Source organism: Ceratotherium simum, chromosome 7, assembly GCF_057802395.1.
Source record: "Ceratotherium simum simum isolate JZ-2026a chromosome 7, ASM5780239v1, whole genome shotgun sequence".
Taxonomy (NCBI): domain Eukaryota; kingdom Metazoa; phylum Chordata; class Mammalia; order Perissodactyla; family Rhinocerotidae; genus Ceratotherium; species Ceratotherium simum.
This window is the reverse complement of record NC_141906.1, coordinates 8,508,454-8,532,746: the sequence shown is the minus strand read 5'-3', so window position 1 is coordinate 8,532,746 and position 24,293 is coordinate 8,508,454. Positions and strand designations below refer to the sequence as shown.

Below are 24,293 nucleotides of genomic sequence, written 5' to 3'. Positions count from 1 at the left end.
TAGAAAGGAAAACTCAAAAAACAAAAATGCTATAAAACACGTTACTAAGGAACAAAAAATCTAAAAAGTTTATGACTGTGCATCATATAGAATTAACTTGTAATATTCTTATGTTTCAAGTAGACCTTTTTATATACAGTACCTACATGTTTCTCTTTCACACATTCCTATTTGCCTTGGCAATTTCACATATGTATAAATCTTAAGACCATTCTTTAATAAATACAAAAGAATAAAAACGCCTATGAAATCTGGACAAATACATTACCACTCGGTATAACCCATCCAGAATCTGAGCTTAACTCAGTTACCACAAAGATCTTTATGGAGCTGAATGTGACGTTGTACAACAGTACATCACTGCCCTCTGATGGTACCACTTATATGTAATTTTAAATTCAGCAAGCAAAAAAAGCCACTTTATTGCAATGTAAAACACAGCATGTTAATTTTATAAGCTACAGAAATAAAAAATAAATTAGGAGAAATGCAACATTTCCTACAAATATTCACTACTTAGTAAGTTATAAAAATTTATAGCGTTCCTTCACATAAGCCCTTCAAATGATTTTTCAAGATTTTCCCTGATGATCAGTTTAAAGGCACTAAGTCCATAAGTTTAAGCAAGTCTTCATATATAATGAAATAAAAAGAGATGTAAGGTTAAGCAGCAAACTATAAATAGCTAGATCATTTCATAAAAGAGGGAAAATACAACTGCAAACTTTAATGTTTGAGATGTATGCAGAATTTTTACATGCACTGCATATATACATATAGTCACTCTTTAGGTCCATGTTTTAACTACGAAAAATGGCAAATCACTCCATACCTGCAGAAGAGCAAATGTAGGAAAATAAGTATTTAATGAAAGGTCTGGTTTGAAAATCAAAAGCATTTTGAATATTTCGGTATTGAAAAAGCACTGCACTTAAGGGCACTAAAATTACAAAGTCTGAATCTTCATTTATTCAAAGAGCAGAAATTGAATTGAGGAAGTCCATTTGATTGCAGATGTTAGTTACTGGCAGTAGACTCTTCCACTCATGTTATGTTATGCTTTATGACACTGTCCACTAGAAAAGATAAAAACAGAGAAAAGTAAATTTTACTTAAAGTTATGTAACAATATTCTAGTGAACAAACAGAGAAAGAGAGGAATATGGGCTTTTTTGTTGTTACTGCCATCGAGTGGATTCTGACTCCTAGAGACCCCGTGGACAGCAGAGGGAACCCTGCCTGGTCTTGCACCATGCTCTCACCTTCCAGTGCTATATCAGACAATGCTCCGCTGCTATTCACAGGGCTTTCATGGCCAATTTTTTCAGGAGTGGGTGGCCAGGTCCTTCTTCCTAGTCTGTCTTAGTCTGGAAGCTCCGCTGAAACCTGTCCACCATGGGTGACCCTGGTAGTATGTGAAATACCAGTGGCATAGCTTTCAGCATCACAGCCACACGCAGCTGCCACAGTGTGACAACCAACAGACCGGTGGTGTGGTTTCCTGACTGGGATGGGAAACAAAGCAGGGCCACAGGGGTGAGATAGCCAAATCTTAACCACTAGACCACCAAGGCTGACTAATATGGGCTACACAAACATAAAATGATTTTTGTAAGTAGCAGCGACCAGTAAAATTTTACATTACAGTCAAAAGTCTGAAATAAGATATATGATGGCTTAAAAATATAAAGAAGTAATACAATATATCTGGGCAGACTACCGGGTAGCTAGATCCCAAATATCCAATAATCAGTAAACGAAAAACCACAACACAAAACCAACAATGAAACTACAAAATAAAAATAAAGGCATTCTTGTTTGAGGCAAGGAGCTAAGAAATGGTAGAAAATATTAAACAATGGTGTGCCAAAGTCTTTTCCTTGCTTGACTTGAGAAACTATTCCATCTGCTGTTCTGTTTCATCAAGTCTATTAATTCTGCAATAGTGAGTTCTGAAAGCACCGTGGGACAGGACCAGAGATACTTACCAGCCTATGGAGTAGTGCTTCCCGAGTACATCCAAGGAATATTACTGGGTGTTATATATATATACTTTTACATCTCTATTTAAATATGTTTTGAAAATTAAGGATTAATCCAAGTAAACTTGCTTTTCTTTATTTTAGGACTTCTTAGAGACTTGAATAGCGTGCCTTTTTAATCTCCAAGAAAGGGATTCAGTATACAATGTAATATTCAGGATTTCAAAACATTTTTACTATGGCACTCTATTTTCCATAATATATCTCTTAGGACTAGTGTTAAAACACTAGAGCAGTGATTCTCAGTCTGGTTTGAGATTAGATTACCTTGGGGAGCATAAGAAAGTCCTGACGGCTAAGCCCCACTTAGAGATTCTGACTGCTCGGAGCTGGGACCCCAGGTTCAGCCTGTTTTGACAGCTCCTCGTGAGACCAGCGCACAGCCAGGGTTGAGAGGCACTGCACTAGAGTCTGCCGCTACTCCTCTCCTGGGGTGTCCTGTACTGAAGTTAGTGTGAGTCCTGGTGCCATCAGTACACCGACTTCTTAAAATAAGGCTGCCTTTCCAGAAGACAGTGAGCATCGCCATGCCAATTATCCTGGGAAGAGGCAGAGCTAGTCAGAGATGAATATGGGGACGGCACGAAGACAGGGAAAGGACGTGTCTTCCTCAGACTAAGCAGTCTGGTTAGGAAGAACCTAGCTATACTTAGGACACTCCAGGCCGGCCTGTAAAGCAGGCCTGACAGCAGGCTTTAAAGGACCCCAGGCCAAGGGGGTTGAAGATTCGAGTTATTCTCTGCCTTGTATTTTCCCTTCCGTTATTCCTGAGCTTCCAAAAATTCATTTTTAACTGCACCGTATGCTCTCAACGAGCTATGCAGGCGGTCAAGGGGAAAGAAGGATGCCCCTTGAAGCCGGTGTGTTGGTGGTAGAAGTGACGAGGAATACTCCACAGGAAAGTGACACAGCGGGCCAGAGCAGTGGTGGACGAGAACAAGCCACTCTTCTTGGAAAAACCCTCCTGCCGCTGTCCAGCTTGATGGCTCGAGTGTCATTTTTACTCAGGGAGCCAGAGGGGTTCATGAAAAGAACAGCACACACACAAAAAAGTACCAAATTGAACGCTGGAATGTCTTTCATTCTGAGCACGTCTGAGGCGACAAGCAGCCATATATGGCCTAATTCATTTCTAATCTGCAGGCTTCAGGGCATGGAAACTTCAGGTTAATTAAGAAAGCCCCTTTCTTATAGTTTAAAAGCTGATGTTAAATTTGTTAGGTTAGAACATGTGAAATAAGTACCTTCTTAATTCTGCCTACATATAAAGTATCCTTGTCTTATAACATTATATGTCACTCTGATTAAGTCACTCCATACCTCCATTTCTTCTATTATGAAACAGTGGATCTCAGCGTCATTTCCAGTCCTATAATTTAATTTTCACAATTTTTTTTGTTTTTGGGAACTCTCTATGAAGTAAACCTGGTGACATAGATCTTTATCTCAACAGAATATTGAAAGTAAACATCTACACTTCTGATCAATATTTGACCTTGTATCTCCCAAATTCTATTCTACCGTGGGGGTATATAAAAAGACAAAAGCAAAATGGTCACAGCTATTTACCTTAACATTGAAACCAATTATTTCATACATTGTTAAAAGTTAATGATAAAAAAATTTTAATTTCACTTATTAAATGAAATTAGATGAGGTAACATACAATTGTAAAATACACACAGATAAATCTTATCTCTATGTGATATTCCCAAGCCAGAATCACCCTGCTCAGGATGCTCTTAAATGGCCTGCCCTACAAGTTAGGGGTATATATACATATATGTATTTATAGCTATAGTTTTAAGAGCAAAAACCAAACTGAATTGAAAAGACAGTGAATCAGCTAAAAAATGCTCATAAATCATTGACAAATTAAATAAAAATGACTGAAATTCAGGTCATTGTCCTTTTCACAAATATACTTACTTGAGAAATCTATTTCCTTTAAAAATGAACCAAAGAATAAAATCTTAATGTCTGAACCATTATTTTCCTGAATTTTAACATGTAAAATAAAACCTTTATAGTCCTGCTAGACTGTAAGATCCCCAAGTTCAAGGACCTTATTTAACTTGTCCATCATTATATGTCCAGTTTCTAGAGCTGTAATTGCTACATTGAGAGATGGATATGCCACACTCACCCGTTCACTCTATTGTCCAAACTAACATTTATATAACTATGATCATGAGTGACAATGGGGAGCTCAAAAGGTTCAAATCAGGGGCCAGCCCCATGGCCTGGTGGTTAAGTTAGGCATGCTCCGCTTTGGCGGCCCGGGTTTGCGGGTTCAGGTGCCAGGTGTGGACCTATACCACCTGTCAACCACGCTGTGGTGGGTGACCCACATACAAAATAGAGGAAGACTGGCACAGATGTTAGCTCATGGTGAATCTTATTCAGCAAAACAAAACCACCTCAAATCATTGAGTGAAAAAATGTAGGTTATAAAAAAAGAATTTATAGTATAACCCAATTTAATAAGATTGATGTATAAATGGAGATTAGAAATGATGTCTATCAAAATAACACTGAATTTGGGTGATTTTTACTTTCTTCTTTATACTTGTCCATACTTTTTGAGTTTTCTACACACTTAAGATTAGTATTAATTTTATAAGTATGAAGGATTAAGATATAGTGTTAAGATAATCAGGAAAAATCTATTTCATTTTGGGAAAAAGAAAGCAAATCTATTTCAATGAATGTTAGAATGTCCAAATAAATTGATACTTCTTCCAATCTACATTATTCATGCTTTTAAATTAATTCAAAATTTTCTGATAATCCATTTCAAGAGGAAATTATTGAATGGATTGCTTTTACAAGTTCGTAAAAATTCCAGGTAAATTAAACCTTAAGTAAATTTTAGTACTTACTCTAAGTCCACCTTCTGGTGGGGGCCCAGATGTAGCCATTTGTCTTTCTATTTCTTCCTTTCTCTTTCTCTTTTTTTCCACAGACTGAACATCCAAAATGCCCCGAGATGCAGCCTTTAAGAAATTTGTTAAGCGGTATAGAAAAACAGTGAAAATCAGTATCCAGTGTCCAAAAGGTCTTTTTTTGTTTGTTTTTGCTTTTTAGGTTTTTCTTTGGAGTGAGGGGTTGGTCTATATTTGGTAACAAAGAATTAGACTATTTCTACAACAGCTTAACAAAACATAAAACATATTATCATTTCTTCATTGGGTATTTTGCAACCATCCAAATTTTGCCCCTAAACTTATTTCATATCTGTTAGTATTTTATAAGGCATGGTCATTCTATCCCAAGGAAGAATGCTATTAAAGGGGCATCTTACATTATAGAAGATATCTGTACGGTAATTTTCACACATTGAGTGATATAAATGCATTTTACAAAAACAGAAATCATTTTGAAAAATGATTACCTTTAAACACAAATTTATAGAGTATCAGATACTATTTTCATTAGAGAATACTATTGGTAACAGACAGCTATCGAGAATGAAGTACAAACTTAATTACCTAAGTAAGCAGAATTTTATTTTTACTCTCACCTCCTTCTGTCTTCTCTCTGCAGCCTCTGCAAGCTTTGCTCTTTTCTCTTCCTAAAGAAAATGTGTAAAAAATATGTTTTAAAGTAAAACCAAACATTATCATGGATAATTTATACACCTACACTTATAGGTAATAAACAGTTTACAAAAATATTTAGTACTGGCCCAAAAGGTCCCACTAAGACTGCCACTATTTACAATATTTATAAAACACTCAACTTTCTGAATTTCATTCTTCCAATCAATCAATATACCTTCAAATAAGCACATGCTAAAACATATTTATAGATATATGTCATCTATATTACAGATATGTCATATGTTACATATTATACATGCATATATATTACATATATATTTATAAAGGTTGGCTTATAAAATAACCTATTTGCTTTTTTTTTAAAAAGTGCTTACAAGCTAGTCAAGGCAATAATAAAACAAATGACATTTGATAATACAAGGAGGGAAATATATGGTTTGGTACTGCCAATTAAAAAGAAGTTTGAAGTAGGCTGGCGTTTTTAGGAAAAGTTCATGAATGAACTGGGTGAATCTCTCACTGTGTAGGATAGGAAGGACTGGAGGAAATTTGAGAGGTACTGTTCCATGTTGGGAAACGGTGAATATTCTTTTTCTATATCATGTATTACTTAATTATAAAATCTTTAAATATGTAAGACAGGAAGTAGCATTCTCTTGGGAGCTGTGTTAATAGTTCCCTTGTTTTCCATACCCCAATACATACACTCATTCATTCATTGGACAAATATTTATGGAGCACCTATCATGCCTCAGGAACTTTTCTAGGTGCTAAGGATACAGCAGTGAAAAAACACAGATAAATGTTTCCACCCAAATGGAACTTAAATTCTCATGAGGGCACACAAATATAATCAAGTAAATATGTGTCTGTCAGATAGCAGTAAATGCTTTGGGGAAATATAAAGAAGAGTATGGTAGATAAGAAACTGAAGGATGGGTGGGTGGTTACAGTGGGGGATCTATTTTATTCAGGTGGTCAAGAAAAGCCTCAAAGATAAAGAGCCATTCAAGCAGTGAGCCACGTGGTTATCTGTGGGGATGCGGGAGGGCTTAACAAATGCTGACAGATGGGATTTTACCAACAGCCAAATAAACAAGATTAACATTTAAAAGCAACAGTAGCAAGAAAGACAAGGTGAACTTTCCCTTATCAACTTCCAGGTCATTTTTAGTACCTATAATCAAATGGCTGAAGCCTATAATCAAATGGCTGTAATGTACTTCCCTGAATAACTCATTTCTTTCAACCAACTTTTAGCTAGATATGAGAGAAAAGAGAAATTTAGGTTTTCTGTTATCAAATCCCTGTAAGGACTATTAATGTAAAGATACTGTTAAAAACAGAAAGCTACGAAAAGTATAAATCTGTTGTACCACAAACGCCTAGTTAAATTTGAATTTCAGATAACGAATAATGCCTAGTACAAGTATGTCCCAAATATTGCATGAGACGAGTCTATTTTTAAAATGTATTCCTTGTTTATCTGAAAATTCAAATTTAACCGGGCGCCCTGTATTTTTGTTTGCTAAATATGGCAACGTTACAAACTGTACTATATAAAATATTCTTTTTTTTTAAAAAAAAAGGAAGGACTGGATCTAGCCCTGATGGCCTAGTGGTTCAAGTTGAGTGCTCTCATCCCTTGGGTGGCCCAGGTCCGTTTCCGGCGGCGGAACCACACCACCAGTTGCCATGCTGTTGCCAGGGCGCTCACAGAAGAACTGGAAGGACTGACAACTGGGATATACAGCCATGCCCCGGGGCTGGGGGTGCGGGGGTGGGGACGAAGACTGGCAACAGAGGTTAGCTCAGGGTGAATCTTTCCCGGCAAACAAAAAAAAGGATTTACAGGAAAGAGGTAAACCCTAAAGGGAAATCATTGATTAATACAATATCCCCGGAAGCGCAGGAGCATGAGACCTCACGGAGGAGCACCTTCTTGAAACAGCTGGTAGAGACACAGGAGAACGCACATCTCCGCGAGGAGAGGCGCTCGGCGCCGCAGAAGCAGGCTTTTCCCCCGCGCGCCCCCTGCGAGCCCGGCGCCGCGGCCGCTCAGCGAGCGCGGGACCGCGCCGCCTCGGGACAATTTTGCGTAACGCCAGACGGGAGACCGGCACGGGGGCGGGGGCCCAGGTCCCGCTGGCGGACCCCAAGGTCCCTCGGGGCGCGTCCACACGTCCTCGCCACCAGTGTCCCCCCCGGCGGGCTCCCCGGCCCGCGCCGCCACGGCCAACCGCCCGGCCCGGCGCCGCAGCTCGGGCCTCCGCGCGCGCCCCGGGAACAGGTGCGCGGGCGGCGACGCGGGGCGCGGCCCTACTCACCAGGTCCGGCGAGGGAGGCGCGGACTCCCCGGGACAGGGCAAGCACAGCCCCATGGGGACAGCGGCTGGCGGCCCTCGCCCGGCCGCCCCACTCCAGGCGGCGCGCGCTGCGCTGTCAGACCCGCGGCCCGTCTGCCGCGCGCGCCCCGCCCCCAGCCGGCCGGCGGCCCCGCCCCCGCCCCTGCACCCCGGCTCCGCCCCCACCGCCCGCGCCCCGCCCCACCCCGCCCCGCCCCTGCAGCTCGGCTCCGCCCCCACCGCCCGCGCTCCGCCCCGCCCCCGCCCCTGCAGCTCGGCTCCGCCCCCACCGCCCGCGCCCCGCCCCGCCCCGCCCCCGCCCTGCAGCTCGGCTCCGCCCCCACCTCCCGCGGCGCCGCCGCGCCCAGCCCCGCCCCGCCAGGCAAGGCCTCGCTGCCCGGAGAGCCTGCTCCGGCAGCCTGCAGAGGAGGGAGGGTAAAGCTTGTTTCGTGGCCCTCTTTGCCTGGCCGTTTATAAACTACTCGGGACAGTTTATGCGACTTCTTTTGTGAGATGGAATTAAAGGCAAAACTGTAAATTGACATCAGCACCACTTTCTGCCTTGTAAATGACTGTCAGTACTACTCCAGCTGAGAGAGCAAAACACGAATCCCGTCTCTGTGTTGAGAATCCAGCCTCACGGAGGTGGCCTTGGTTGCGATTCGCGCTGGTTTCTGGTCTTTTGGATTTTCTTATCCCTCCAAGAGTAATAATAAAGCTTGATCGATTCAGAAATGTTTTAATTGAGTGCTTCTCAAACTTTCATAGACATGAAAATCACCTGCGCATCTAGTTAAAATGTACCTGCTGATTTAATGTAGGTCTAGGGTGGAACCTGAGATTCGTTTCTAGTAAACTCCCGAGTAATGATGAAGTTACTAATCTCTTCTCCACATACTGCTTTTGTTTAATTTTTTTTCTTGCATTATGTTAGTTTTTCTTGCTTGTTGGAAAATCGTCAAATATTACAAAAAGGTAGGATGTAAAGTGACAGTTTCCTCAGAAACTACTGTTAACATTTTGATGTATATTCTTCCAAGCTAATTTTTTGGATAGGTGTAATATTTACTTATAATTTTATGCACCCATTTTAATTGTACAGTTTTGCTGAGTTTTAACAAATGTATGCATCCATGTAATTCAAGATGTGGAAATTTTCATCACCCCAGAAAGTTCTCTTGTTCTTATTCCCAGGCAATCCTCCATCCCAGACCTGGCGGTGACAAAAATTCTCTCTTTGACCAAACTCTAATTAGGCTCCTTTGAACTCTGTTTTCAGCTGGGCCTTGATTTTTGGGCTTCTGTGCCCCTCCATGCATCACTCAACTTTAGTAAGAATTCTGCTAAGCCAGTTAAGCCAGAATTCTGCACCCTGAATAACTGATCACCTTCCGTATCTGATCAGGTTCCTCCTTCTCCACTACCCCCAAGTGCTGTCTGATCACCCCGCCTGCCTTCAGCAAGCATCCTCGTAGGTTCGTTTAGCCAGAATCCCCCTCACCTCTGTTTCCTCCTAGCAATTTTCCATCCACTGAATCCACCCTACTCCTTGGTTATAAATTCCCACTTTTCCTTGTTGTATTCAGAGTTGAACTGGATCTCTCCCCTCTACTATAAACCCCAGTGTAGTATTCCCTTTGAATAAGGTCTTCCTTACCATTTTAACAAGTTTCATGAATAATTTTTCTTTTTTCTTTCTTTTTTTCCCCCCAGCTTTACTGAGGCAGAATGAACAAATAAAATTGTAAGATATTTAAAGTGTACAGTGTGATGATTTGATATACATTGTGACAGGATTCCCCTCATAGAGTTAATTGAAACATTCATCATCTCTCATCATCATTTACCTTTGTGTCTGTGTGTAAGAAAAATTTAAGTTCTACTCTCTTTAGCAAATGTCAGTTATACAAAGTTATCAACTATGGTCACCATGTTGTACACTAGATCCTCAGACCTTATTCATCTTATAACTGAAAGTTGTACCCTTTTACCAACCTCTCCCCATTCCCCACCTGGCCCCCCCTCTCACCCCCCCCCTGCCCCCTGCCAAGCGCTGGCAACCACTTTTCTACTCTCTGTTTCTATTTTCTATGAGTTCAACTTTTTTTTTTTTAGATTCTTTATGTAAGTGATACCATGCAGTATTTGTCTATTTGTCTCTCTCTGTCTGGCTTATTTCACTTAGCATAATATCCTCCAGGTTCATCCATTTTGTTGCAAATGACAGGATTTTCTTCTTTTTTTAAGGCTGAATAATATTCCATTGTATATATATACCACATCTTCTTGATTCATTCATTCGTCAATGGACACTTAGGTTGTTTCCATAACTCGGCTATTGTGAATACTGCTGCTGTGACCATGGGAATACAGATACCTCTTCAAGATAATAACTTCATTTCCTTTGGCTGTATGCCCAGAAGTGGGATTTCTGGATAATATGGTAGTTCTATTTTAATTTCTCAAGGAACCTCTATACTGTTTTCCATAATGGCTGTACCAGTTTACATCCCCACCAACAGTGCACAAGGGTTTCCGTTTCTCCTTATCCTCGCCTGCGTTTATCTCTTGTTTTTTTGATAATAGACATCCTAATAGGTGTGAAGTGGTAGCTCATTGTGGTTTTGATTTGTTGTCTCTAATGATTAGTGATGTTGAACACCATTTCATGTAACCGTTGTCCATTTGTATGTCTTCTTTGGAAAAATGTCTATTTAGGTCCTTTGCCCATTTATTTGTTTTTTTGCTATTGAGTTGTATGAGTTCATTGTATATTTTAGATATTAATCCCTTAACAAATATTTTCTCCCATTCCATAGATTGCCTTTTCATTTTGTTGATGGTTTCATTTGCTGTGCATAAGCTTTTTAGTTTGATGTAGTGCACCTGTTTATTTTTGCTTTTGTTGCCTTTGCTTCCCCCCCCACCCCAAAGCCCCAGTATAGTTGTATGTCATAGTTGCACATCCTTCTAGTTGCTGTATGTGGGACGCGGCCTCAGTGTGGCTGGAGAAGTGGTGCATTGGTGCGCGCCTGGGATCCGAACCTGGGCCGCCAGTAGCGTAGCGCGCGCACTTAACCTCTAAGCCACGGGGCCGGCCCTGCCTTTGCTTTTGATGTCAAATCCAAAAAAATCATTGCCAAGACCAATGTCAAGGAACTTATCCCTTATGCTTACTTCTAGGAGTTGTATGGTTTCAGGTCTTACATTGAAGTCTTTAATTCATTTTGAGTTGATTTTTGTGGATGGTGTAAGATAGTGGTCCAGTTTCATTCTTTTGCATGTGGCTGTCCAGTGTTCCCCAAACCATTTATTGAAGAGACTATCCTTTCCCCATTGTATATTCTTGGCTATTCTGTCAAAAGTTAATTGATCATATATGCATAGTTTATTTCTGGGCTCTCTATTCTGCTTCATTGTCTGTTTTTATGCCAATACCATACTGTTTTGATTATTATATTACAAACAAATTATATTATGTTTGTGATATAATTTGAAATAAAACAGTGTGATGCCTCCAGCTTGTTCTTCTTTTTCAAGATTGCTTTGGCTATTTGGGGTCTTTTGTGGTTCCATACAAATTTTAAGATTGTTCTATTTCTGTGAAAAATACCACTAGAATTTTGATAGGCATTACATTGAATAGTAGATTGCTTTGGGTAGTATGGGCATTTTAACAATATTAATTCTTCCGATCCATGAACATGGGATATCTTTCCATATTTGTGCCCAAGGAAAACACTGATTTGCCTCTGTGCATATAGATTGACTATATTTTCTAGAGTTTCAGATAAATGGAATCATATCATATGTACTTTTTTTTTTCTGGCTTCTTTTCTTCAACGTAAAGTTTCTAAAATTTATCAATGTTATTGTGTGTATGTTCCTTCAATAATATTCCATTTTTATAGATACACCACATTTTAAAAATTAATTTAATTATTCATGGACATGTGGGCTGTTTGCATTTTGAGGCTATTATGAACAAAGATCTATAAATATTTGTGTACAATTCTTTGTGTGAACGTGTTTATTTCTCTTTAATGAACACCTAAGAGTGAAATAACCGAGTCACATTTCACATGTATGGAAAACTGTTAGGATTTTCTTTAAGGTAAAGTGCTTATACCATTTCCATTCATATCAGTGATGTGAGAAAGTACCATTTATTTCTCATCCTAACCAACAGTTAATATGATCAGTCTTTTTAATTTTACCAGTTAAAATGGGTGTATAGTGGTATTAATTTGCATTTCTCATCTTTTCATTTACTACTTGGCTGTTGGTACATCTGTTTAGAAATGCCAGTTCAAATCTTTTGCCCATTTTATCAGTTTGTTTATATTCTTTGATTTAGTTCTAATAGTTGTTTATATTTTGTGGTCAAAGAACATATTCCATATCACTTCAATTCTATGACATCCACTGAGATTTACTTTATGGCCCAGCAGATAGTCTATTTTAGTATTCCATTGTACACTTGAAAGAATATGTGTTCTGTTGACGTTGGGTGGAGTATTCTATAAATATCAGTACACTTGTTGGCTGGTAGTGTTGTCTTCAATATGCATAGCTATATATCTATGATTTTCTATTTGTTGTGTCAATTTCCAAGAGAGGAATGTTTATATTTCAATTTTAATTGTGGATTTGTCTATTTGTTCTTTAAATTCTTCCAGTTTTTGCTTAATGTCCTTTGAGCCTCTGTTATTGGGTACATATGTGTATGATTATTATGTCTGTGTGTGAATTGAACCATTTATCATTATAAAATGTACATCTATACACCTGATAATATGACTTGCTCTGAAGACCAATCTGTGTGTTATTAGTATAGCCATTCTAGTTTTCATAAGATTTTTGTTTTCATGGTATATATTATTCCATCATTTTATTTTTAAACTTATCAATGTTTATATACAAAGTGTATTTCTTTGTTTTTGAAGATTGGCCCTGAGCTAACATCTGTTGCCAGTCTTCCTCTTTTTTTTTTCTTCCCAAAGCCCCAGTACCTAGTTGTGTATCCTCGTTGTAGGTCCTTCTAGTTCTTCCTTGTGGGATGCCGCCTCAGCATGGCTTGATGAGCAGTGAGTAGGTCTGGACCCAGGATCCAAACCGGTGAACCCCCGGCCGCCGAAGTGGAATGCGCGAACTTAACCGCTATGCCGCTGGGCCAGCCCCAAAGTGTATTTCTAATAGACAGTTTGTGTTTGGCTTTTGCTTTTTTAAAAATCCAGTTTGACAGTCTCTGCCTGTTGGGAAAAGATTCTCTATGGGTCCTGCATGTTTCTGTATGTTTTCTGAGCAAAGGTTTTCATATTTTTTGCTCTAGACTATCTTTTCAAGGATGTTTATATAGTAAGCAAACTTGGAAGACACAGTGTCTTCCCTAGAACAGATTTGTTACTGTCCAGTATAGTAGAGATAATGTCTCCCTCCAGAGCAAAAGTTGGGCGGGTTTGCTCAGCAGCCTTTTCTATACGCTTGGGGCTTCCTTAGCTGTGATAGAAACCCACTGTGTGCACAGTATCCACCTGGGCACACCTCTGCATCACCCTCATGGGGCTTGTGGAGTCCAGGGAAACCAATGCAAGCATACACTTGATACTGCCTGCTGTGCCAGGAATAATAAAGCCCTTTGTCTCCACCCAGTAGTCTCTTGTTTTCTGCCAGCATCCCTGAATCTGTGACGGTCTAACTTGTTATCTTGTAAGTATAATAAAATCTCATATCCTTCACAGTTCTTGATACTGCCTTTTAATTGGAGTATTTAGACCATTTAGATTTAATGTAGCTATTTATTAATTTGAAATTAAATCTATCATCTTGCCCTGTGTTTTTCTTTATTTTCAAATCCATTCTTTGTTCTCCTTTTCTTCTTTTTTATCATCATTTGGATGGATTTTCAGCATCCATTTTATCTCCACTATTAGCTGTACCTCTTTATTTGTGTGTGTGTGTGTGTGTGTGTGGTTTCTCTAGTATTTACAATGTGTGTCTTTAACATATCCAAGTCTACCTTCAAGTAATATACCTCTTCATGTAAAATATAAGAAACTTTCAATGATTGTACTTCCATTAACCCTCTTCCACCCTGTTATTGTTGTCATATATTTTACCCTGCATGTTATTAAAACCAAAATAACTAATTTTGCTTAAAACAATTAGTTTTTAAATAAATAAAAAGTTAGAATAAAATGACTTTACATTTACTTGTATTTGTATCATTTCCAGAGCTTTTCAGTGTTTTGTGTAGATCTAAGAATCTATCTGATATAATTTTTCTTCTGCCTTTAGGTAGAGAAAGATCTTTCTCCTGCAAATCTGGTAGTGATAAATATTTTTTAGCTCTTCTTATGAAAAAAAATCTGCATTTTGCCTTCAGTTTTGAAGGATATTTTTGCTTCATATAAAACTTTAGGTTGACTGTTTTTTTTTCAATCCATTCTTTAAAGATGTCATTCTGGCTTATATAGTTTCTAATGAGGTTTGTGGTTTTCTTATGCTTGATTCTCAGTATTTAATGTGCCCCTCTTCCTGCTGTTTTCATTTCTCTTTTCAGTGTTTTTCAGCAATTTGATTATGAGGCAATTTGGTAAGGTTTGGCCTTTATCTTGCTTGGTGTTCATTTAGCTTTTTGGATCCATGGGGTTAATTTTCATCAAATTTGGAAAAGTTTTGGGAATTCTTTTTTACTCCCATCCTCCCCTATTCAGACATTGCCAATTATTCATAAGTTATTATTCATGTGAGTTATTCATGCGATACTGTATCACAGCTCAGCAAGGTGCTAATCATTATTTCACTCCTTTTCTCTGCTTCAGTTTGGATTATTTCTATTGCTATATCTGCTATTTCTTCAATTTCAGTGACTTCTTTTTTACATCTAATATACTGTTAACGTCATTTAGTGAATTTTTAAATTTTAGATATTTTTCAGTTCTAAAAGTTCTATTTAGTTCTTTTTGATATCTTTTATTTCTCTCCTTGTTGGTATCATGTTTTTCTTTAAATTGCCGAGCATAGCTAACGTATGTATCATAGATGTTTAAACTAATTCTTCTAATTACATGATCTCTTTTCATTTCTGTGTCTCTTTCAATTGACTTGATTTCCCCCAATTATGTGTTACATTTTCATTCGTCTTGACACGCCTAGTAATTTTGACTGGAGACTAGACATTGGACATTGATAGCAGACAGAGAGTAAACAGATCTGGCCTTGTTGAGTTTCACCCTGTGCAAGTGCAGCTTAGCATTCAGCAAAGACTCAAGGCAAGCCATATGCAGGTCTACATAGTCCTTTGTATGGTTCCTTACTCTCTGGAACTCTGCCCTACAACTTCCAGCTACCCCAGACTCCTTGGATTCTAATCTCTGTTCCTCAGCTCATTCTCAGCGCAGGAAGACTGCTGTGCTCTGCTTATGGTCCCCTTCCCTGCATCAAGATCTGGAATGCTCTTCCAGACAGAAGATGGGCAGTCATAGGGGTCACCTTGTTTCTCTTCTCTTAGGGATCACAGCCCTTTTTTTTGACTTTTGTTTAATTTCTGAAAATCATTGTTTTTAATATGTTGTCCTGTTTTCTAGTTGTTTACGTGCAACCATAATTCTAGTACTGCTGTCATGCCTAGAAGCAGAATCCCCTTTACTTCAAACTGTATTTTGGAGGGTGCAAATCAGTCACTGCATATAATGTTCATGTTAATCCAGTACAGTCATGTGTTAATTAACGATGGGGGTACATTCTAAGAAATGTGTCATGAGGTGATTTTGTCATTGTGTGAACATCATAGAGTGTACTTACATAAACCTAGATGGTACAGCCTACTACACGCTGAGGCTATATGCTACTAATCTTATGGGACCACCATTGTAAACACAGTCCATCATTGACTGAAATGTCGTTAAGCGGTGCATGACTGTAGTTGGTAATTTTTTAATTTAGAAAATAATTGTGATAATTCTATTTGCATGTTAGGAATTACTTATGTAATGAAGTAAGCATTTGATACAGACAGATATGATTATCATTTATTTCATACATAAAAGTAAATTTAATTCAGTATCAAAGTTTACCTTAAATGAAAATTTTAATTACACTATGGCTTATTTGCAATATCTACACATAACATAGGCTTTAGTTATATTAAAACTCTCTCTTAGGATTGTTTAAAGATTTTAAATATTTTATTTAAACATAAGTCATTATAAATATATAGCAGAGAAAATCTATTTTCCCCTATTATTAAAGCATAATTCTAAATCTCCATATAAGTCAATAATCCAATTCCAGAAATTTAAACATGAGTATATTATTTTCAAAAGCCTATACATATTCATTATTATTTGTTAAAAAGCAACAGATCTTAAATTTACCACAGAAAAGAAAGTGGTAGGGAGATATAGTATTTAAGAAAATTCTAGAGCCTGTGGTTTGGATATTAAATGGTTGCACTGTGTTTATTTTGCTGAAATGGCAGAATATTGCCTTTATTTTTCAAACGAAGCCAAATCACGAAATGTCACTTGATGTTAGAAATCTGCATATTTTGGTCTGACACATGATTTCTTCCATATAGACTCCAGCTTTATGTCCACTAGAAGAAATTAAAATACACAAAGAAAAAGAAATTCAGTTAAAATTTATATGAGGAAAACTTTATGCAAACTATAAATTATCTGGAAAAGCCATCAGAAGGAGAAGACTTTTTTATAAAAAAAGATTGTATAAGGAGCTAGAAATGCTATTCTAATTTAAAGTAAGGTCACATTCAGAGAGAAGCCAGATATGAAAATTAGCATTATCAAATAAATCATATCTGGGGATAAATATGATATAAACATTTTTTCTATCAGTCAGGCAACAAACACTACAAGAAGGAAGAATTTGTAGAAACCAAAAATAACATTTTGGAGGAAAGGTCAAAGTCAGTCTAGAAATCTAAAACATTGTAGCATAAATTAAGAATGCCATTGATGGGCTCATCAGTAGACTGGACACAGTGGAGAAAGAATCAGAGAGCTTGACAATATGTCAATAGAAATTGTTCAAACTAAAAAGCAAAGAGAAAAAAGGATGAAAAAAAGTGAAATAGAATATCCAAGAACTGTGGGACAATTAAAATTGTAAGAAATTTTATCAATAATTAATAACTTCCCCAAACAGAAAGCACCAGGCCCAGATAGGTTCACTGGTGAAATCTACCAAACATTTAAAAAGGAAATTATACCAGTTCTCTACAATCTCTTGCAGAAAATAGAAAGAGAGGGAAAACTTCCTGACTTATTCTATGAGATCAGCATTACCCTAATACCCAAACCAAAGACATTACAAGAAAGGAAATGACAGACTAATCTCTCTCAGAGCATGGACACAAAAATCCTCAACAAATTGAATCCAACAATGTATACAAAGAATTATATACCATGACCAAGTGGGATTTATCCCAGGTATGCAAGGCTGGTTCAACATCTGAAAATCAATTAATATAATCGATCACATCAGCAGGCTAAAGAAGAAAAATCATACAATCATATCAGTAGATGTAGAAAAAGCGTTTGACAAAATACAAAACCCATTTATGACAAGAACTCTCAGTCAACTAGGAATAGAGGGAAACTGCCTTAACTTGGTAAAGAACATCTACAAAGCACCTATAGCTAACATCATATTTAATGGTGAGTAATTGGATGCTTTCCAGCTAAGATCAGGAACAAAGCAAGAATGTCCCTTCTCACCACTTCTATTCAACATCATATTGGAAGTCTTAGCTAATGCGATATAAAACAAGAAAAGTAAATAAAAGGTATACAGATTGGGAAGGAAGAAATAAAACTGTCATTCACAGATGACATGAATGTCTATGTAGAAAATCCCAATGAATCAACAATAAGAAAAACACAAAAATTTCTGGAACTATTAATGATTAGGCAAAGTTGCAGGATATAAGTTTAACATAGAAAAGTCACTTGACTTCCTATATACTAGCAATGAACAACTTGAATTTGAAATTAAAAACAGAACACCTTTTACATTAACACCAAAGAAAATAAATACTTAGGTATAAATCTAACAAATATGTTCACGATCTGAATGAGGAAAACTACAAAACTCTGATGAACAAAATCAAGGATGATCTAAATAAATGGTAGAAACTCAATGTTCCTTTATAAGAAAAGACTTAATATTGTTAAGATGTCAGTCCTTTCCAAATTGATCTATAAATTCAACACAATCCCAATCTAAATTACAGGAAGATACTTTGTGGATTTTGACAAACTGATTCTAAATTTTACATAGAAGGCCAAAAGATCCAGAATTGCCAACACAACATTGAAGGAGAAGAACAAAGTTAGAAGACTGACACTACCCGACTTCAAGACTTGCTATAAAGCTATAGTAATCAAGACAGTGTGGTATTGGCGAAAGAACAGATAAGTACTTCATTCACTGCAACAGAGTAGAGAGCCCAGAAATAGACCCACACAGACAGTCAACAGATCTTTGACAAAAGAGCAAAGGCAATACAATAGATAAAGGATAGTCTTTTCAACAAATGGTGCTGGAACTACTGGAACAACATCCACATGCAAAAAAAAAAAAAAAAAAAAAAAACCTAGACACCTTATACCTTCCATTAAAATTAACTCAAAATTTATGATAGACCTAAATGTAAAATTCATAACTGTAAAACTTCTAGAAGATAACACAGGAGAAAAACTATGTGACCTTGGGTTTGGCAATGAATTTTTAGATACAACACCAAAAGCATGATCCGTGAAAGAAATAATTGATAAGTTGGACTTCATTAAAATTAAAAACTTCTGTTCTGGGAAAGACACCATTAGAAGAATGAAAAGGCAAGACATAAACTTGGAGAAAATATTTGCAAAACAATTATCTTATAAAGAACTGGTATCCAAAATATACAAATGACTTTTAAAACTCAACAATAAGAAAATAAACAACTCAATTAAAGAGTGAGCAAAAGATCTGAACAGATACCTCACCAAAGAAGTTATACAGATGGCAGATAAGCATATTAAAAGATTGTCAATAGTATATGTCATCAGGGAATTGCAAATTAAAACAACAAGATACCACTACACACCTGTCAGAATTGCTAAAATCCAAAACACTGATAACATCAAATGTCGGCATTGCTGGTGGGAACATCAAATGATTCAGCTACTTTGGAAGACAGTTTACCAGTTTCGTACAAAGCTAAAAACAGTTTTACCACAAGATCCAGCCAGCAGTTGTGCTCCTAGTATTTACCCAAACGAGTGAAAACTTACGTCCATGCAAAAACCTGCACATAAGTGTTTATAGCAGCTTTATTCATGATTGCCGATAACTGGAAGAAACCAAGATGTCTTTCAGTAAGTAAATGAATAAACAAACTGGGGCACATCCATACAATGGAATATTATTCAATGATAAAAAGAAATGGGTTATCAAGCCATGAAAAGATATGGAAGACCCTTACATGGATATTGCTAAGTGAAAAAAGCCAGTTTGAAAGGCTATATACTGTATGATTCTAATTATATGGCATTCTGGAAAAGGCAAAATTATAGAGACATTGGAAAGATCAATGACTGCCAGGGGCTTGCGGGGGGTGAAGGAGGAGGGAAGGGATGAATAGATGGAGCACAGGGAATTTTTAGGGCAGTGAAACTATTCTTTATGATAATGTAATGGTGGATCTAAGACATTATGCATTTGTCAAGACTCATAGAACTGTACAAGACAAAGAATGAGCCCTAATGTAAGCTATGGACTTTAGTCAATAATAATAATGTACTGATATTGGTTCATCGACTGTAACAAATGTATTAGCCCAATGCAAGGTGTCAACAATAGCAGAAGCTGTTGAGTGAGGAGGAGAGGGAGAGTGTATGGGCACTCTGTATTTTCTGCTCAATTTTTCTATAAACCTAAAACTGCTATAAAAATAGTCTATTAATTTAAATAAAAAGGAGGAGAAAGAAAAATTTTGAGGGTGATGGATATGTTCATTATCTTGGTTGTGGTGATGGTTTCATGGTTCACATGTGTCAAAACATTAAAAAAAGTACACTTGAAATATGTGCAGTTTATTGTATGTCAATGATACTTCAATGAAGCTGATAAAAAACACAAAACGATAGATATGTAGTAAGAGAGGGCTATTTTCCTGATCAAAAGGGAACTGCTTCAGCTGGCATATACTTTTTGCCCTTTGACCTATGCCCTTTCTCTTGGAATGTGGACACCATGTCTACTGATGTAGAAGCCTTTTTGAGGCCATGAGAATAAAAGCCATGTGAAAAGTTTGGAGGATCAGAAAAACAGAAGGAACCTGGGACTTCTCTGGTGATTTTTGGAACCACCATATCAGCCCTAGACTGCCTAGGTCAGGAGTTCTTGTTTGGAGAAAAAAAATGTACTGCTATTTGGTTAAGCCACTGTAGTTGAGTTTCTCTTATAAGGAACTAAAGTTACAATTCTTAACTGACATAGCTGTTCATTAATTGTGCTCATAAAATATTCTCTTTCAAAAATAAAATCAACAGAAAAATCTTAATTATTGGAAATAAAACTTTTCCCAAATCTTTCTATATTGAAATATAATCCTGTTTCTGGAGGTTGCCCAAATAAGGCTAGGGCTCACTACTAAGTTGAAAGAGGAATGGATGAGGAAAATGGGGACTTTTACCCTGAAGAAAAGCCTGAATATGAAGGAAGGTAACATTGTTCTCAAATATCTGAAGAATTTTCAAATGGAAGGGCCATTGGATTTATGTCTGGCTACAAGAGATATAATACACATGTAAAAGGCTCATGGAGACAATATGACCTGTTATGTGGAAGAACTTTTAAATCCATGTCCAAGATATGCAAAGATGGAGCAAGCTGCGATTGGTGTAGAGTATTCGGATGTTGCAAGTGTTCACGCCTAGGCTGAATAACTATTTGGCAGGAGATTTTGTAATTTATTTTCCAAATAACATAATCCAAAAGATTTAAGCAAATAACTTTGGGCAGTCAGATAATTTATGGTAAAGCAAAAACTGGAATCCAGAACAAAGTGATTTCAAAGATTGTACTCTTTTCATTAAACCACATCATCTCCAGGAGATGATTTCGAAGGAGATTTAAATAATGGATGAGAATTTGATTAGAGGAATTTTAAGGTACCTTCCCAGACTGCAACTACATATTTCTCAAAGGAAACGGGAAAACCAAAATTTAAAATGCGTATTACATGTATTAAAAATGAGAGTGTCTGTTGCATTTAAGGGTCAGTTAATTTCAGTGAAGGCTCTATACTTACCAGGAGGCCTGGTTCCGGAACAGGAGAAGGTCTTGCAAACCGTTTGCTCAGTTTTCTCTTCTCTTTCCTCAGGTTTTGCATATTCTCAATACGTTTAGCCATGGACTTGGGGAAAATTAAAAGGAAAGAAAACAAATCATATCTTTTATAACAGAAAAAGGTAACATGCTGATTATAGTTTTGGTTTGTGGCAATAAAAAGAGATAAACACAATGAGTGTATATGGTTTACTTAGCAACGTGCAAGTGGGGAAAAGCCTTTTTTCAAATGTGCGGTTCACAGATGAAGAGAACACATTGGAGCATTGGTAGAGTTTTCAAATAAGACTCTTTACTCTTGATTCCCACTTCACCAACTGTGCACATTGTAGATCCAAGATTCAGGGATATATGTGTTTACTTTTATTTTAAAGGTAGTGTTCATTAAAAACCCCAAAGAGAGTTTCTTTATAGAAATAAGAAAACAAAATCCATGCACATTCTTTAGTTCTCTTAAATGCTGCATTTCACACAGAGCTTTTTATGTCCCCATTGTATGGCATCTGTATGTAGCAGAGACCTAGGGGATCAAACTAGAATGCTTTGAAGATAACGGAGTATTAGAGTGGAGAAGTTATGAGTAATAGGAACTTTCATCCACTTCGAATGGGAGTACAGTTGGTACAGCTGCTTTGAAAACAATGTGGCATTACTTTATAACAATGAAAAATCTGCCTTCCCTATGATCCACTCATTGTACTCCTTTCTGAATAATCAAGTGAAACTCTTGTTCAGAGAATGTTCGCAGTAGCAGTGTTCCTTATAGGAAAATGTGGAAACAACCCAATGTCCATCAACAGGAGAAAGGATTAATACACTGGGATATGTTCCACAAGGGACATTAAACAGCAGTGAAAATAAACGAACTATAACTATGTACAACGTTATGAACGAATCTTAGGAAACAGTGTTGAGTAGAAAGAATAACTCATATACTAAATTTTGTGTGACCATATGTTTATGAAGTTCAAAACCAAGCAATATACTTTCAGAGGCACATAGGTGACAAACTATTAAAGAAAACATGAGATTGATAACAGTAAAATCCAAGATAGTGGTTACCTCTGGGAGATATGCAGGGAGGAAGAGGGCAGCAGCCCCTAGATGAGTTCAAGAATACCCATATCATGTTTTCTTAAGTTGGAGCTATATTTTATTATTCTGCTTTACAAGTTATGCTACATATATTCTTGTGTAAGTATCAAATGTTACATTAAAAAACGAGAATATAAGCCAATTAGGTTATCCATTTAAGACTCATTCTAATAGTTGTCACAAGATCCCAGAGTCCCGAGGAAGATAATGCAAGTGTCTGGCTCATAAAAGTTCTATCACATTAGGGACCACACATAAAGGAACATGGTAAAGTCACAATTTTGCAATACCCAAAATTATTTATTTAAACGTTACCTGCCTTGCAGTGACCTCTGAAGGATGGTACCTCCTTGGTCCTTCCTACATAGAACGTTAAATTAAAAAAAAAAAAACCATAAAAGTGGTGAGCAAACAAAAAAATTAGTTATTATAATAGGAATCCTACGCTACTGTTTTTTTTTTTTAATTAAGTAATATGTGTATATTTTCTCAACTGCAAGAGGAAGGATCAGAATAAGAACACCGAGGTAAAAATCAGGGGGGATGGCGATAGTATTACGAGAAAAAAGAATGAGCTGTGAACAACATTAAGGGAACACGTAGAGTCTTGAGATTTATTCTGGAAGGAAAGGGTCTACAAGAAATCCAAAAATGCATGTTTCTGTTGGTATGTGACTTCAATGGTGCCACGCTGCTCTTCGCTTAAGAACTGTCTTTAGTGTGGCTTCTAAAGCCTGGGAAAGCTGGGGTGACTGAGGAACCCCAGGAGGTGTATGGTTTTCTGAGGCATACGGATAGTGGTTGTTATGGAGTTATGGAGTTCCCACTCCTTCCCCTAATTTCTAAATCGTACCTTAAACACTCCCCTCTCTTTATTTTGATCTAGTTGTTTAACCCAAAGACCCAAAAGCAATCTCCTCCCCATCTGAATATTGAGAAGTTTATGCTGCCCCCCACCTTTGTAATCCCCACCCCACCTTCTAGGGCGGGTCAATGGGTCGGTTAGCAAACATGACTGAGCGAGCCTGGCTCCTAGCAAGCGCAGGGTGGGGCTGTGCCTCGTCCTGGGTGGGCCCTGCATCCCGGGATCTACTCTGTCTGCTTCCCTCGGGGTTCCCCATCCCCGGCACCCACGCGGGGCGCGGACTCACGGGGTTGACCTGGGCGGCGTCGTCGCCGGTACAGCGCAGGCACATGCTGCAGAGCCTCGGGCGCCCGGCGCCCACGCCTCGCCCCGAGCCCGCGACCGCGGGCCGCGCCGCCCGCCCGCCGGCCCCGCGCGTCACAATCCTCTCTGTGCGCGCCCCGCGGCCCGCCCCCCTGTGGGCGTCCGGGCCCGGCGCGGGATGTCCGGTCCCCAGCTGTCCCGAGAGCGTCTGCAGAATTAGGGGTCGGGTTCCCGCAGTTCCCTATCCCTCCAGCTCTCGTGCTCAGACAGCCACGTAATACAATTTTCCATCTTTTCTGGTCCTCCTCTCTCCACTCCTTCTCCGTGGAGCCCCCTTCTTAACACGTCTGGCTTAGATGCCACGGTCCTTCACTTCAGTCTGTCTTCAAGGTTCTCGATTCTATCACCTCGTTGTTCTTCCGTCGCAACTTCCAGTTGGATCCTTCCAACGATCCGCCTTCTCCCTGTCGATAACCGGGCTGAGGAATGCTTGAAGATTCTGCGATGCGCATTCATCATCGACAGCTTCAACTGGGTCGTCGCCGCTGCTTCCACTTCCCTTACGCTGCGCTGGCCCGCGCTTTTCTGGAGTCTGCAGCATTGCCTTCAAACTGTCTTCGCTCCATAATCTCTGAACCCACTGTCACCCTCCCAGGCACTTCCAGCAGAAGTAGGCGGACGGTTGCTTCACACGCGGATAATGGCTGACACTTACATAGAA

At 38.4% G+C, this 24,293-nt stretch overlaps 2 protein-coding genes across 2 annotated transcripts; both read right to left on the bottom strand.

Annotated features, from left to right (window-relative positions):
- Nucleotides 1-390: 390 nt before the first annotated feature.
- SVIP (small VCP interacting protein) lies at nucleotides 391-8,054 on the bottom strand. The gene is made up of 4 exons (XM_087433083.1): nucleotides 7,933-8,054; nucleotides 5,566-5,616; nucleotides 4,925-5,038; nucleotides 391-1,076 (listed from the first exon to the last, which is right to left on the bottom strand). The coding sequence occupies exons 1-4, from the start codon at nucleotides 7,984-7,986 to the stop codon at nucleotides 1,062-1,064; spliced, it is 234 nt and encodes a 77-aa protein (XP_087289209.1). The 5' UTR covers nucleotides 7,987-8,054; the 3' UTR covers nucleotides 391-1,061.
- Nucleotides 8,055-19,099: 11,045 nt separating this feature from the next.
- On the bottom strand, nucleotides 19,100-23,600 carry CCDC179 (coiled-coil domain containing 179). The gene is made up of 4 exons (XM_087433964.1): nucleotides 23,556-23,600; nucleotides 22,720-22,764; nucleotides 21,272-21,376; nucleotides 19,100-19,219 (listed from the first exon to the last, which is right to left on the bottom strand). Exons 1-4 carry the CDS (start codon nucleotides 23,598-23,600, stop codon nucleotides 19,100-19,102), a joined length of 315 nt encoding a protein of 104 aa, XP_087290090.1.
- Nucleotides 23,601-24,293: the final 693 nt, after the last annotated feature.

Excerpts from the sequence above, each read along its gene's own strand:
- SVIP (XM_087433083.1), bottom strand. The coding sequence starts at position 7,986 with ATGGGGCTGTGCTTGCCCTGTCCCGGGGAGTCCGCGCCTCCCTCGCCG. Across the intron at positions 5,617-7,932 it reads CGCCTCCCTCGCCGGACCTG|GAAGAGAAAAGAGCAAAGCT; the intron begins GTGAGTAGGGCC and ends CATTTTCTTTAG. Across the intron at positions 5,039-5,565 it reads CAGAGAGAAGACAGAAGGAG|GCTGCATCTCGGGGCATTTT; the intron begins GTGAGAGTAAAA and ends AATTTCTTAAAG.
- CCDC179 (XM_087433964.1), bottom strand. The coding sequence starts at position 23,600 with ATGTGCCTGCGCTGTACCGGCGACGACGCCGCCCAGGTCAACCCC. Across the intron at positions 22,765-23,555 it reads ACGCCGCCCAGGTCAACCCC|GAAGGACCAAGGAGGTACCA; the intron begins GTGAGTCCGCGC and ends CGTTCTATGTAG. Across the intron at positions 21,377-22,719 it reads CAGAGGTCACTGCAAGGCAG|TCCATGGCTAAACGTATTGA; the intron begins GTAACGTTTAAA and ends ATTTTCCCCAAG.